The 14,417-nt window shown below is 63.1% G+C and overlaps 3 protein-coding genes across 3 annotated transcripts in view; 1 reads left to right on the forward strand and 2 right to left on the reverse strand.

Annotated features, from left to right (window-relative positions):
• Nucleotides 1-426: 426 nt before the first annotated feature.
• On the reverse strand, nucleotides 427-4,575 carry VPS9D1 (VPS9 domain containing 1). The gene is made up of 15 exons (XM_032195690.1): nucleotides 4,462-4,575; nucleotides 4,062-4,131; nucleotides 3,871-3,963; nucleotides 3,634-3,796; nucleotides 3,373-3,484; nucleotides 3,216-3,278; nucleotides 2,901-2,953; nucleotides 2,726-2,813; nucleotides 2,491-2,576; nucleotides 1,932-2,398; nucleotides 1,717-1,846; nucleotides 1,441-1,637; nucleotides 1,270-1,351; nucleotides 607-711; nucleotides 427-528 (listed from the first exon to the last, which is right to left on the reverse strand). Exons 1-15 carry the CDS (start codon nucleotides 4,573-4,575, stop codon nucleotides 453-455), a joined length of 1,899 nt encoding a protein of 632 aa, XP_032051581.1. The 3' UTR covers nucleotides 427-452.
• On the forward strand, nucleotides 4,574-12,221 carry ZNF276 (zinc finger protein 276). Its single transcript, XM_032195806.1, has 11 exons — nucleotides 4,574-4,592; nucleotides 5,965-6,274; nucleotides 6,379-6,431; nucleotides 6,811-7,308; nucleotides 8,218-8,296; nucleotides 9,398-9,478; nucleotides 9,923-10,033; nucleotides 10,113-10,188; nucleotides 10,664-10,781; nucleotides 11,047-11,146; nucleotides 11,541-12,221. The coding sequence occupies exons 1-11, from the start codon at nucleotides 4,574-4,576 to the stop codon at nucleotides 11,824-11,826; spliced, it is 1,731 nt and encodes a 576-aa protein (XP_032051697.1). The 3' UTR covers nucleotides 11,827-12,221.
• Nucleotides 12,222-12,262: 41 nt separating this feature from the next.
• FANCA (FA complementation group A) overlaps nucleotides 12,263-14,417 on the reverse strand; it is a 34,729-nt gene continuing 32,574 nt past the window's right edge. Inside the window, exons 40-43 of the mRNA XM_032195733.1 lie at nucleotides 13,957-14,032; nucleotides 13,435-13,591; nucleotides 12,955-13,047; nucleotides 12,263-12,513 (exon numbers count right to left, since the gene is read on the reverse strand). Coding sequence (XP_032051624.1) covers nucleotides 12,409-12,513; nucleotides 12,955-13,047; nucleotides 13,435-13,591; nucleotides 13,957-14,032 — 431 coding nt within the window. The 3' untranslated portion in view covers nucleotides 12,263-12,408. The remainder of the gene's footprint in view (nucleotides 12,514-12,954; nucleotides 13,048-13,434; nucleotides 13,592-13,956; nucleotides 14,033-14,417) is intronic.

Raw genomic sequence — 14,417 nt, forward strand, 5'->3', positions numbered from 1 at the left:
CGCCCCCGGCCCCGTTCCCTGCCCCGTGGCCTTCTACCAGTCCCGGTGCCCCCGGTTCCCCGCTGCAGCACCACCCCGGATCCCTCCCGGTGGCCCCCTACCGGCCCCGGTTCCTCCCGGTGCCCCCCCGGTTCCCCGCCCCAGCACCGGCCCCGGTCCCCGCCGTTCCCCCCGCCGCACTCCCCGGTCCCCGCCCGGCGGCCCCGAACCGGCCCCGGTTCCCTCCCCCCGCCCCACCCCCGGTTCCCCCCCCCGGTGCCGGTGCCGGTCCCGGTCCGGTCCCGCTCCCACCTGCCTGCCCAGCCCCGCGCCCCTTCCGCTTTCCCGCGCCACGCCCACCGTGACGTCACGCCGGGGGGGGCGTGTCCCTCCCCGCAGCGCCCCCCCGCGGGCCGAGCCCCGCCACTTGCCGGGGAGGGTCCCGGGGGGTCCCTGGGGGTCCCGGGGGCGGCTCAGGGCAGGGTCTCCAGATAGGCCAGGGCGCTCCGCAGGGAGGTCAGGCAGTACCCCTCCTCGCCCAGCAGGCACCTGCGGCACGCGGCGTCACCGCCGGGGGTCACAGCTCCCCCCCGGGACCCCCCAAAACCCCCCCCCAGAGCCCCCTACCCCTCGTGGATGAACTCCTCCAGCGCCGCGCACTCGGGGAGCAGCTGGGGCAGCCCGCTGCGCAGCGCCGCGAACGACACGAGGGGCAGCAGGTCGTCCGCACCGCTGCCGGCGACACGACACCTCAGGGGGGCTGCTGGCACCGGCACCCGGGGACACTGGTGCCCATAGCCACTGGCAACTATGGCCACTGGCACCCAAGGACAGCAGCACCCAAGGAGACCAGCACCCATGGACACTGGCACCCGTGGATTTTGCAACCCAAGGACACCAGCACCCATGGACACCAGCACTCGTAGCCACCGGCACCCAGGGTCACCGGCACCTGTGGCCACTGGTACTCAAGGACGCTGGCACCCATGGGCGCTGGCACCAGTGGCCACCAGTACCCATGGCCACCAGTACCCAAGGACACCAGCACTTGGGGTCATCAGCACCCATAGCCACTGGTACCCATGGCCAATGACACCCAAGGACACCATACCCATGGTCACTGGCACCACTGGCCACTGGCACCCATGGCCACCAGCACCCATAGCCACTGGTACCCAGGGTCACCAGCACCCATGGCCACCAGTAACCACAGCAGCAACCAGCAGCACTGGGGAGCACCGACCCCGCTGCCCCCCGGGCCGGGCGCCCCCCTGGCAGCGCCGTACTCACATGGTGCCGGAGGCGGGGGCGCGGCTGTCGCGGGCGCTGCAGTACTCCTCGGCGCACTCGCAGATGCTGCGCAGGGCTCGCACTGCGGCACACAGCAGGGTGCTGAGGGGCGTCCCCGCTGCCCCCCCCGTGCACCCCCACCCCCAGCACGCCCCCGGCCCGGCCCCGCACCGATGCAGTCCAGCTTCCTGCGGGGACATGTCTCCAGCGGGATGAGGCGCAGGTCCTCCACGGCGGCGCCGTAGGCGGGGGGCGAGCCGGGTGTGGCGGGGAAGAGCCGGGAGGGCAGCCCCAGCTCGGCGGGGCTGGCGTTGCGGTGCCGCTCCATGCTGCGGGCCAGGGCCGCCTCGCGGGGCCGGTGCACGCTCCTGCGGGCGGACAACGGGGGGCTGCTGGGGCTGGGGGGCCGGGACGGGAGCCCCCAACCGAGCCTCGAGGCTGCGGTACCTGTAGAGGGCCAGCAGCGGGGCCCAGAGCGGGGGGAAGAAGGCTTCCTCGATGCAGGCCAGGCACTGGTCCTTGCCGGCGGCGGTGTTCAGCCCCTCGAAGGCCAGCAGGGTCAGGGACAGCAGCCTGTCTGGGAAGGAGGGAGTTACGCAGCTCGCTGGGCTGGGCACAGCGAGACCCCGTCCCCCTCCCGCGTGCCCCCGTCCCCCCCTCACCGATGGCGTTGTGGATGTCCCTCACCACACCCTTCAGCTGCTCCTGCAGCGATGACGCCGCCTGCCCGGGGCCAGCCGGGGGCTCCCCCAAGGGCCAGTCCTCGGGTGAGGCCAGGAACCGCTCCAGGTCCTCGAAGGAGCTCTCCCGGGGGGCTTGGGGGTCCCCCTCCATCCCGGGGGCGTCGGGGCTGCCGTCGGCGAGGGGCGCGCTGGAGAGGCTGTGCCGCAGCTCGGCCGGGCCGTGCTCGGGCACCGAGAACATGCAGTGCAGGCTGCGCGAGGCTCGGAGCCGCCGGCCCCCCGGCTCTGCAGGCAGCAGCCCCCCCGCATCCAGAGAGAGGAAAGCGAGGCCGGAGGGGGCCACGGGGGCGGCCTCGGGGCTGCTCTGGCTGACAGCCGGGTACAGCCGGGCGTACACCGCGCACTGCAGCTTGCGCAGGAGCTGGGCAATGGGGTGCTCGGGGAAGCTGGAAGCAGAGGGATGGGGTGAGGGGGGGGCACCGGCAGGCGGCTGCGCCCCCCTGGCTCCGAGCAGAGCCCCCTGCCAGCCCCGCAGTACCTGAGGAGGCAGGAGAAGAGCCCCGTCACCAGGGACAGGTCTGCCGGGCTCCTCTTCAGCCTGGCCTTCCACTGCCGCGGCCAGTCCTGAGGGAGAATCCGTGGTCCATCAGCAGGGACAGCGCCTCACCCTGCCCCATAGCACGTCCTCCTGCCCCACAGCACGTCCTCCTGCCCCATAGCACGTCCTCCTGCCCCCACAGCACCTTTGGCAGCAGCCTCCGGCGCATACTCACGTGGTCCTGCTCGTACTCGAGGATGGCAGCGTAGAGCGCTCTCTGCTCCTGCTCCTCGGGGGTGAGGGCCACGCTGCTGGAGAACCTCCTGGGGGTGCCGTGGTCCCGGGTGAGGGGGCATGCAGCGAGGCCCCCGCACCCTCACAGCCCCTTCCGTGACACCCGGTGCCCTCACCTGTTGGCTGCCTCCTGCAGCCGCAGGCGCCGCTCCTCCATTTTCCGCTGCAGCTGGGCCAGGGCAGAGTTAAGGCTCCAGAACTGAGGAAGCAGCAGCCACAAGCACGGGCTGGGTGCATGGGGTGGCACAGGGGGAGCCCCCTGAGACCCCCGTGTTGGCTGAGCGGCGCCACGGAGGCAGCTTGGATGGGCACAGGCTGCACCTCTCCAGCCTCAGCCCCCCAAAACAGCCAGGAACGGGGCAAAACTCAGCCCCCAAAGCCTGTCACAGCCCCGGCCCCTGCTCTGAGCTCTCTCCCAGCAGCAAGGATACAGTCTCCTCCCGTGCCTTGGCGATCACCAGGTTCTCCATCATCTGCCGCTGCAGGGACAGCGTCTGCAAAGCGACGCTGCGTCGGTGACACCCCACAAAAGCCCCGGGTGAGGGTCCCACCACCCCCAGCAGCCCCCACCCCGAGCTCCCCCCTTACCAGCGAGGTTTTCTGCACGGCCTGGCTGGGGTTGAGCCGCGCCACCCGCGCCTCGTAGGCAGCCTTCAGCTTCTGGTTCTGCAGCGACGCCTCCTCCAGCGGCGTCAGCTCCCTGCGGGGATCCAGGGCTGTAGGGGCGTCGGGGTGACCCCGCACACGAGCCAGGCACCGCGGCCAGCTCGGGGCTGCCCCATATGGGCCCCAGCAGCGGGGCTGGGTGAATGCTGACCCCGCAGCCCCTGCTGCCAGCCCACCACGTACTTGCGGGCTGCCTGCGCCTCGGCGATCTGCAGCTTCTGGAAGATCTCCGGCGGCAGGAAGGGCGAGAGCTTGCCCCCTTCATCCGAGAAGACCCTGCGGTGCCTGGAGACGGGAGCGGGCCCCCCGCCGCGCTCCTGCGGGGCCGCTTTCGCCTTGGTTTTGCCTGGGGAGGGCAGGAGGGGCTCAGCCACCCCCGCCACCGCCCCGCCGCCCCCCCCCAGGACCACCAAGGCTCACCCAGCGCGGCCGCCAGGGACTTGACCCTCTCCAGGCACTGCTCCGCCAGCTTCAGCATCTTCGGCGTGTCGGGGCCGAGCCCCTCGCCCCCAGCTGCATACAGTGGGGGGGTTGTAGGGCCGCCCCAAACCCCTCCTCAGCATCCCCTTTATGGGGAGGGGGGCGCCCAGCAGGGGCTGGGGGTGGGCTACCTGTCAGCGCCTCGTCCTGCAGGGCCTGCGAGATGAGGGCGATGCTCTTCAGGTACTCCACGTACGCCTCCTGCCACAAAAAACAACGGGGGGGGGTGGATTTTGATGCTAAAAAGCCCTTTTTTGGGGAGGGGGGGGTCACACACATGGATAGGGGGGTGGGTTTTGATGCTATAAAGCCCTTTTTTTGGCGGGGGGGTCACACACATGGAGAAGGAGGGGGGATTTTGATACTAAAAAGCCCTTTTTTGGGGAGTGGGGGTCACACACATGGAGAGGGGGGTGGGATTTTGATGCTAAAAAGCCCATTTTTGGGGACACACACACACACAAATGGGGGTCCGGATCCCCCCCAGCCCCCTCCCCAGCCCCCCCCCCCGTTGCGGTGCCCGCTGCTCACCGCCGGCCTCCCCCCGCTGTCCATCTCCAGAGCCCCGCTCGCCGCCCTCATCGCGGCCTGCAGGGCCCTGCCCGGCCCGGCCCCGGCCCCGCCACCGCCGCCCGCCGCGGCCATGGCGGCCGGAACGCCCGGTACCGGGCTGCGGGGAGGAGGGGGGGGGGGGGGGAACCTAAACCGGGACGGACCCCGCCGGGACCTCCCCGCCGCTGGGGGGCGCTGTGGGCACCGGGGGGCCCGGGGGGGGGGTTGGGGGGGGGGCCGGGCCGGGCGGGGCGCGCCGGGCCCGCGGCGGCGGCGGCGGCGGGGATGAAGCGCGATCGGCGCGGGCGGTTCCTGGCGGCCTCGGCCGAGCCCCGGAGGAGGCCCGGGACAACGGCGGCGGCGGCCCGGGGGGCTGCGGAGGGAGCGGCGAGGCCCGAACCGGCCGCGGGGTGGGCCCCGGTGGTGGCGGCCCCGGTGGTGGCGGCGGCGGCGGCCTCCGCTTGGGCACGGCCCGGGGGGGCGGCGGAGGAAGGTGAGGCCGTGAGGGGGGGGTGAGGCCTCGGGGTCCCGGTGCCGGTACCGGGGGGGGGTTTGGGGGTCCCGTCCCGTGCCCCTCAAGGCCTCCGGGGAGGGAGGAGGCGGCACCGGGATGGAGCTGGGCCCCCCCCCCCCTCCTCGGGGGTTGTGGGGACGGGGCCCGGAGGCGCCTTTTTGTGCCCCGGTGGGGGGGGTCCCCGTGTGGGGCAGGGCCGGGGGGCCCGCGGGGATCTCCCCCCCCCAGTGTGGGGGGGTTCTCGGGGGGCAGCAGGCTCAGCCCCCTGTGCCTGAGGCTGGCCTGGAGCTGAGGGGTGGTTTTTAGCCCTCCGAAAGGTTTGTGAGGGCTCTGCAGCTCCGTGGGTGCTGCTGGGGTGGCCACTGAGAGCTCCTGGGGGCTGTGGGCAGGAGCTGCAGCCCCCCAGGTGTGGGGCAGGACCCCCACCACTTGCCGTGTGCTGTCCCTTTGGAAGGGGCTGGAGCCCGGCCGTGGCCCTGAGGGGGCTGTGATGAGGCAGAAGCCTTGGGGTGGCAGAGAGACGGCGTGTCCTGGAAGAGGGGGGAGAGCTGGGGCGGTTCAGGCTCGCTGAGGGCTGCGGCCACTGTCTATAAATACTCTGGAGATAAACGCCGGGCAGGGAGGAGAGTGACTTTGCTGGAGGATGGTGCTGGCGGAAGCGCGGGTGCACGAGAGCCCTGCGAGCACCGCGGCCGGGAGGAGCTGGGTCTGCAGCAGCCTCCCCGGGGCGCAGGGCAGGGACATCGGGGGGTTTGGGGCGCAGCACAGCGGTGATGCTGCCGAGCTCCTGCTTTGTCAGGGGCTGCCCTGAGTCCTGGAGGAGGTCTCATCCTGCCTGACTTTCCTGTGCTTGTGCTGAGGCCAGGACCTCGAAGGCAGCCTGCTGACTGGGACCGAGGGATGGGGAAAGTCTTCCTGCGTGCTCTTGGAGCAGGCACGAGCGGTTGTACCCGACCCTTCTCCCGCAGGAATTGGCAGAGCCCTGAGCACTGGATACTGTCGCCTCTGCCATGGGAAGTTCTCCTCCAGGAGCCTGCGCAACGCCTTTGGGAAGGTCCCGGTGATGGGGGAGAACTCGGAGAAGCAGCGCCGCGTGGATCAGGTCTTCTTCACGGACTTCCAGCGGCTGGTGGGGGTGGCGGTGCGCCAGGACCCCGCGCTCCCCCAGTTCGTCTGCAAGAAGTGCCATGCCCAGTTCTACAAATGCCGCAGCGTCCTCAGGACCTTCATCCAGAGGGTGAACGCGTCTCCCACGGGCCACGTCAAGTCGAAAGGAAAGTACGTTGTGTTTCTTTGCCCCCGGTAGCTACGGGGAGTAGTAAAGCACCGCGTGCCGCCGCGGTCCCGCTGTAACGCTGCCGCTGCTGTTCTGGCTCTTGCAGGAGCAGCGCTGCCCCGGCCCAGCCTGGCGCGGAGGGAGGTGCCTCCTGTCTGGGTGAGTAGCAGCTCACGGAGCTGCCTCCCTTCTCTTTCTGCAGTTTTGGCGCAGGGGGGTGGTTTTCTGGGGTGTCTGGGGCAGGGCAATGCCCGTGTCCTTCAGCAGGGCTGTCCCTGCACACCCCGGGTTGGGTGCTCACAGGTTGGGTGGTCACACTGCCCCGTCCTCCCTCCACCACGAGCTCTCCCCTCGTGTCCCCAGAAGGATCCTCGCTGGCACCAGCATCCCAGCATTGTGCTGGAAAGTTTCTAACTTACATTGGGAGCGCAAAGAGTGGGTTTGGGGGCAGCACCAGCCTGAGCCAGCCGCTGTCAGTGGCTCGGGAGCGGGTCTGCAGCCACTGACCCTGCGCCTGCTGCTTCTCCCCTCCCTGCAGTCGACCTGATCACCTCCAGCCCGCAGTGCCTGCACAGCCTGGTGACGTGGGCGCACGCGCACGCCGGGGGCTGCCAGTCAGTGCCGAGCCTGCAGAGCGTGCTGTCCTCCGAGTACTGCGGGATCATCCGCGCCGTCTGGGGCTGCGGGGACGGGCACGACTACGTCATGGACACGGATTCCGACTGCAGCACGGTGCTGGTCGACAACGCCTTGTCTGTCAAACGGGAGTGGAGCAAGGGCACGGCGCAGCGTCTGACTGACAACGGGGCAGGGGCAGACAATGCCGAGGCTGTTCCTGCTCCCAAACCCCAGCATGCTCCAGTAAGGACGACTCCTTGCCAGCAGCCCGCAAACAAAGGGACCACATCAGGGCCACCGAACGTGGAGAATGAGCCGCCGCAGAACAGGGATTCATCTCATCCACAACTGGACAGCACGGCCTCGGTACAGGAGAAAGCCCTGCCCCAGCCCGTGTCACCGCTGAGCAGCGCCACAGGTAAGGGATTTGCCTTCTGACCTTCTCCTGGGCTTCTGGGGAAGGCTGAGGTCTGAAGAGCTGCCCCAGGGAGCGGTGTCGGGGCTGGGCTGCCCTCCTCAGGGACTGCTGCTCCTCAGGGGGACTTGGATCCCACTGGGAAGCGCAGGTTGCCTGGAGAATTGTCTCTGGTCTCAGACAGCAAACTTTGCAGAGGGAAGGGGGAGCGCAGGGCTTCGGCTGGCCGCGTTGTCCTGCAGCTTGAGCCGTCCCTTGTTCCCCTCTGATGGAAGGGACAGACTTGGCTGTTCCTCAGCTGGCCCTGCCCTCGTGCAGGGACGTGAGCAGTGCAGAGCAGTCACTGGTTCTGACCATCTGCCAGATGTAGGTTTCTGATCAGTCCTAACCCTGCCACATGTTGGCAATGGGGTGTGACCCCCCCCCCAGCTGCGGCTGCAGGGCAATGCCGAGCAGCAGGAGCCCCTGTTGGCGCTCCCCTCTCCCCAAAAACTTGGGGCCTCAGGCTAATCCCGAGTTCCAGAAGTCGAGATGTGTTTATCTCTAACAGCCACGTGAGACGTCTGCTGCTGGGAAGGGAGAAGGCAGCTGTGACTCACTGGGGAATGAGGCTGCCGGGTACAGAGCGGTTGTCACTGGGGAAACCGAAAGATGCTCGTGGCAGCTGCAGGGTGAGGGCTCTCCCAGTCCCTGGGGCGCAGGCAGAATGCTGCTCCTGGAGCACGCGAGGCATGGAGTTTGGCTTAAATAATCATTAACTTGTCGTGGAGCACTTTTTTTTTTTTTTTTTTTTTCTTCCCTCCAGTATGAGCCACCATGAGTGAAGTCAGAGTGCCTTCCCGGCAGCTGTCTCTGCTGGCTTGTTCTCACTGCTTTTCCTAGTAACGCACCTTGTTCTCCTTCATTTCCTAGGACAGTTGAGTGGGAAGCAGGTTCTGTCTCCAACGTCGGATGAGCGGGTAAAAGACGAGTTCAGTGACCTTTCTGAGGGGTGAGAGAAGAGTGGGTTTAAAATAGCCTTAATGTCTTCTTTGCGAGTATGAAATGGGAGGCCTCGGAGAGCTCTTTCTCCACGAGAGACCCGGTCCCCAGAGGCCCTGGGGGCTGGCAGCCGAGGCGCAGAGCGGTTTCTCTGCGGTGGCAGCGCTCAGCTCCCTCCCTCGGTCGCAGCAGGGTGTTTGCCCATCAGTGTGTGTGTTCTGTGTGGTTGCCCCCAGCAGACCTGGCCGTGCTCTGCGCCAGCCCCTGCGCCCTGAGAAAGCAGCCGCGCGGTTCTGCGTGGGGCAGCAGGCTGCTGGTGGCTCCGTGTTGCTCCCACGCTGTTCCCCTCTGCAGCTCGGGGTGCGGGTGCACGGCCCTGAGCTCGCAGGCAGTGAGGTGGGACCCCGAGAAATTGTCCCCCGCGGGAGCGTTTGTGCAGAAGTCTGAGTGGGAGCGGGACAGCGGCAGCCTGGCGGGTTTTCTGCTCAAAGGTTTGGCCGAGTTCTCCAAACCCCGGAGTGAAGTGAGGCTGGTGCACGGCTGGTGATTGAGTGTAGGTGCTGAACAGCCGAGTGCGAGCTTAGTGCAGCGTGGCAGGTAAACGTGGCCCACTGAAAGCACCCCAAGAACTTACTGCCTGTGCCCTGGCTATGGAGTGAATTGCCTCTTGTATAGCATAGGGTTTAAAAAAACAACAAAAAAAAATAAAAAAATGTGGCTGCTACATATGAGGAAGCACTGAATGACCTTAACTAACCTGTGCCAGACAATTACATCACATTCTTGCTCTATAAAATTACTTTTCCGAGTATAGGAACTGGTTACAACATCGGATCTTGTCAGTAACAGCCATTTTTTGTACTCCTGATAGTGGTTCAGTTAATCTTACACAGATCTAACCCTAAAAGGAGCCGATTTTGCTATTTGCTGTGTTCACCGAGGCTTTATTTGCTTTGGGAGATTGCGGGGGAGGAGAACACATGGAGCTTCGGTTCCTGCGCTGTTCTGTGGGGGAGATGAACGTGCTGGGAGCAGAGAATGTGTGTGGCTGCTGGTGCTGGCGCATCAACCGCGTCCTGTGTCGGTAAAGGGCATCTTCTCTCTCTCTCAGAGACTTCTTGAGTGATGATGAGAATGAGAAGAGAAACGTGCAATCTTCAGATGACTCCTTCGAGCCTTACCCCGAGAAGAAGTAAGGGGCTTTCCCCCTCCGGCAGCGCGCTGTGCTTGGCGGGGGGCAGTGGCTGAGCAGGGCTGGTGCCTGCCCCTGCTCTGCTGGCCGCGGGGCAGGACCCAGCTGGGTGGATGAGCTTTGTTTTCCTGCCTGGCCTCAGTTCTCCCACATCCCTGCCTTCCTGCCCCCGAGGGACCCGTTAACGCCTGGAACGTGCGTTCCCCAGGCTGCCCATCAGGTTAAAGCACGGCCGTGTTGCTCTTCCCCAGGCCCTGCAGTAAATACAGCAGCTCGGCTCGCATGTATTTATTTGATGGCACGTGTGCTCCTGTTTAGCCTGGGCTTTGCCAGGTCAGGCATCAGGCTAAGCCTTCAGGCCAAGTGTAACATGCTGGGACAGTTAGGTGGGAGGATTTAAATCAAGATCAGGTGTGAAACAGATGTCCTTCTTCCTTCCTGGAGGGTTTCTAGCAAGAAGAGTGACAGCAAAGAAGCAAAGAAGGCAGAAGAGCCCAAAGTAAGGAAGAAGCCAGGACCTAAGCCAGGCTGGAAAAAAAAAATCAAATGTGAAAGGTAATAAAAGAGCAGGGTGTGGCGGGGCGGCGGCGCTGGCTCCCGGCACGCTGGCTGACAGCAAGCCTCTGCTTTGCAGGGAGGAGCTGCCCACCATTTACAAGTGTCCTTACCAGGGCTGCACAGCTGTCTACAGAGGGGCCGACGGCATGAAGGTAGGTTCAGGGCTTGTTCCTATTCCAAACCTGCAGCTTTGGGTGTTGTAGAGCAGCGTTCGTACGAGGGGCAGGTCTGGGACTTGTAGTTCACTGTCTAGCTTTGCAGGAGGGTGAGTGCTTGGGTGAGTCACGGAAGGGAGCAATCTGTCCAGCGTCCCTGGCCTTTTTCTGTGCTTCCAAAAGGAAAAGGAGCTGCTGTAGCTCAGTGTGCTCCTCCTGTTCTGGAAGCCTGCCACTGGCTCGGCAGCAGCCCTTGGAACGAGCTGGGCTGTGTGCTGTTAAGTCCCCGCTGCCAGGGATGGATTTGGATGCAAGGCTGGTTTTTCACAGCAAAACAGTGACGGTGTGCAGGGCTGCCAGGCTGGGGGTCTCATTTCTTGGGGGGTTGTTTTTTTTCTTTCCTGTGGAGAAAAAATGCAGCCTCGATCTCTGCTTTAAGGTAAGCAGTTAGAACTCTGTCCTTCCTTCCCAGAAACACATCAAAGAGCATCACGAAGAAGTTCGGGAGAGGCCCTGTCCTCATCCGGGCTGCAACAAGGTGTTCATGATTGACCGGTACCTGCAGCGGCACGTGAAACTCATTCACACAGGTGGGTCTGCACGGTTCTGATCGCGTGGGGACTGAGCAGTGCCAGCTGATTCATTGTGCAAGGCTGCTGGGCGCTGTAGCAAGGCTCTGTGGGGGCTGCAGAGCTGGCGTCCTGACACGTAAGCCTGTAACAAGCCATCGTGTGGGGGATTTGAGGCAGGGGGAGGAATTCAGCTTCCCCCAGTAACTGTGGGCAGCTGTGTGTGTGTGTTTCATGCGCTAAGAAATCAGCAGCACCAACCACTCTTTGCTTGTTTCCATTGCAGAGGTACGGAATTATATCTGTGATGAATGCGGGCAGACCTTTAAGCAACGCAAACACCTCTCGGTCCATCAGATGCGGCACTCAGGAGCCAAGCCCCTCCAGTAAGTGCACATCATCATTTATTCAGAGCTAAAAAAGGGACAGAAGGCATCAGGAAGCTCCATGAGCTATTCCTGTCCTTAGTGCAGCGTAATTCCATGCCCCCAGCCCTGCATGTGGCACTTCAAGTGTTCATCCACTTGTGCAGTGTGTGCCTCAGCTCCAGTGCATCCGTTTGTTGAACAGGTCTTAGTCCTTCTGTCCCTGTTCGTAGGTGACTTTTCAGCTCCAGCTGTGAGGGTAAGGGCGTTGCTTGACCAGGGCAGCTTTAGGAGGTGCTATGAGCCACCCGCTGAGGCTGTGGTGTTCATCTCATGCAGCCCCAGCCCCACGTGGGGGCCTGTCCCTGTGCCAGACAGCTTGGGCTGGGTGCTGAGCCCCTGCCTTGCCTTGCAGGTGTGAAATCTGCGGGTTCCAGTGCCGGCAGCGCGCGTCGCTCAAGTACCACATGACCAAACACAAAGCTGAGACGGAGCTGGAGTTTGCCTGCGACCAGTGTGGGAAGCGCTTCGAGAAGGCCCATAACCTTAACGTCCACATGTCCATGGTGCACCCTCTGACCCAGACTCAGGACAAAACCAAGCCACTGGAGCCAGAGCCTATTCTCCTCCTAAATACTTCAGGGACTTCAGAGAGCCAGGCAGTAAAGCCAGAAGTGACTGCACAGCAGGAGCCCACCTGAGGGGGGACGGGGCAGCGTTCCCAGTCCAGCCCTGTAGAAACCGTACAGCAGAGTGGAGATTTTTAATTTACATTTTAGTCTCCAAAGAACTCAGTGGAATTAGCTTCAGCTTGCTCAGAAAAAGCTTGTTATCATGCTGTGATTCTCCATGCTCACGTCTGATTCAGCAGTGTTGTACTAAGAGTCTGTCTAATCCCAGGGGAGTGGATGTTTGGCAGCACCCCTTTGTTGTCCCCCTTCTCCCCACGCACACAGTTGTAGAAGCAGAGTTGGCCCACAACTGTTACCGACCTGCACAAGCTGCTGCCTGTACAGTATTGCCCGCAGGTGGCTGTAAGGGTACCTAGGGCAGTGGAGCAACTTTGAGCAGACGTTTTGTTTTGGTTAAAAAAAAAGAAAAGATTCCCAAAGTAAGTCTAAATTGAAATTTGTAACCTACTTTTTATTGTAACAAGAGCTTCATGGTTATGCTTGTAATAAATTATTTACAAAGTAATTGGAAAGAAACAGCACTGGTGAGAAAGAGAGGTAGCAGCGGGTCTGTCCCTTGTCCCCAGTCAGCGTGGTGGCACTGCCTGGCCCTCAGAACAGGACCAGCTCCTCGTCCAGGTCCAGGGCTGCAGCCGGCCTCGAGCGATGCAGGATGGCTCCCAGCTCGGGGTCAAGTTGGTCACAGGCAGCTAGTAACTGGGGAGAGGGCAGGTGGCTGGTGTTAGGGCTGTTGTTGCTTCCTCAGAGCAAGTTGCAGCAACCCCCGTGAGTTGTGCAGGCAGCTGCTGCTGGCCGCTGCAGCAAGCAGGGGCTGCAGGCAGCCAGCACCGTGCGTGTGGGAATTGCAACACCAGCCCCGTAACCGTGCCTGGCACTTTCTGTAAGATCAAGCATTAAGCAAGAGTGCGTGAGGGTAATGTTTAACGGAGCTGAGACGAAGCCTGCAGCAGGGGAGCGGGACAGCAGCGGCTATAGCACTGCTCCAACAGCAGGTGTCTACTGCTCCAACGCGCGGTACAGCAGCACGCTGCCTGCTGCTGGGTGAGCAAGTTAAGTGTGGCAAGAAAGGGTACACAGAGCTGGTGCTGCCCAGACACTGGGCTCTCAGACTGGGAGGAGAGGAAACACTCAACGCACCGGTCCTAGGTTCCCAAAGCTTCTGGCAGGGCAGCGAGGAATCGCAGCACGCAGGAACCGACGGGCCTTGGAGATCACCTCCACGGGATCCCCCTGAGGAACAGACGAGGTGAGGCACAGCCACGGGTGGCGTCACTCAGCCCATGGGTGGTGTCACTCAGCGCTCAGTCCCTGTCTCCAGCAGGGGAGCAGGGACCAGCAGGCTGTACTTGTGGCCTAGCCACAAGCTGAGCAGATCATTTGCTTGACGGCTCCATCCATCCTAAAGCCCCGTACAAGTGGGGCAGCTGAGGGTTCAGGTACCTGCAGCCTCTCAGCCCAGGCTGGGAACAAGCTGCCTGCCTGTAAAGGCATCTCCCTGTGAACCCACAGCTTTGTACAGGAGAGTGAGAACCAGAGGGATGCTGCAAGCAGCAGGGGGAAGGGAAAAGGGATAGGATTCACAGTTAGGAGAGGAAAAAAAGACTGAGCTTCACTCACGTGCTCCACAGGGTCTTGGCCTTGTCCCACCGGGTCAGTCTGGGGCAGGTCCTTCCCTTCCACAAAGAGCTGAAGCAGCTGGAGGTAGAGGTCGAGCGCCACGTAGAGGAAGAGCTGCTCTCTAGCAAGCAGCTCGTGGTCAAAGCCAGGGGTGAGGCTGTGGGAAGTCACACACGTGTCCAGTCAGCGCCAATTCCACCTTAGGTTCTAACAGCAAGACACGAGGTAAATCCAGGCCGTGCTCCTGCTGCCCTCTGTTTTACAAGTGCCATTGCGTGCAGGGCCACCCCCTGCCAGGAGCAATAATGCAAGCCAGGGACACTGAAGGACAAAGATGAAGGGAAACTTCTAGCAAAAGAGACAGGGGTTCTAAAACAGCAGCCCTGCCATGATCCAGTGTTTTCTCCTGCACAGCTAACAGGAGCTCAGCTCACCACCAGGCCTGCTGCTGTGCACGGCAGCCACCAGCCACATCCTCCCTCACAAGCACCTTCCTTCTGCACCCAGCAGGACTTTCCTTACCTGTAGAATGCAAGAGGCAAGAGCCGGCTGTGGCAGGCCGAGGCTGCGCTGTGCAGGACAAAGTATTTTCTGGAGCCTGTAACAGCCAGAGAGAAGCACTGAGCATCTGCAGCGGTCCTCACGCTACCTCATGTACTGCTACAGCAGCGCAGGGGCTGCACGGCTTCCTTCCAGCCCACGCGAAACCCTGACACCTGGGTGTGGTGACACAGAGAAGACAGCTAGAAGACAGCTGTTCCCTCTTAGTATTGTTTCATCTGGTGGAGAAAGCCCGAGTTTCAGCCAGCTCTACCCCTCAGCCAGGTCACCGTACTGTAGGGTAGAAGCAGGATGTTCTCAGCCTTTACTGAAGCAATTTTTTTTTTTTCCCATGCAGCTCACAAAGGCCCAACAGTTCCTCCTTACAAAGCACATTCATTAATCAAAGAGAGCAGTACTGTCCAGCACTAAACCCCAACTTT

This window comes from Aythya fuligula, chromosome 12, assembly GCF_009819795.1.
Source record: "Aythya fuligula isolate bAytFul2 chromosome 12, bAytFul2.pri, whole genome shotgun sequence".
In the NCBI taxonomy this organism is placed as follows: domain Eukaryota; kingdom Metazoa; phylum Chordata; class Aves; order Anseriformes; family Anatidae; genus Aythya; species Aythya fuligula.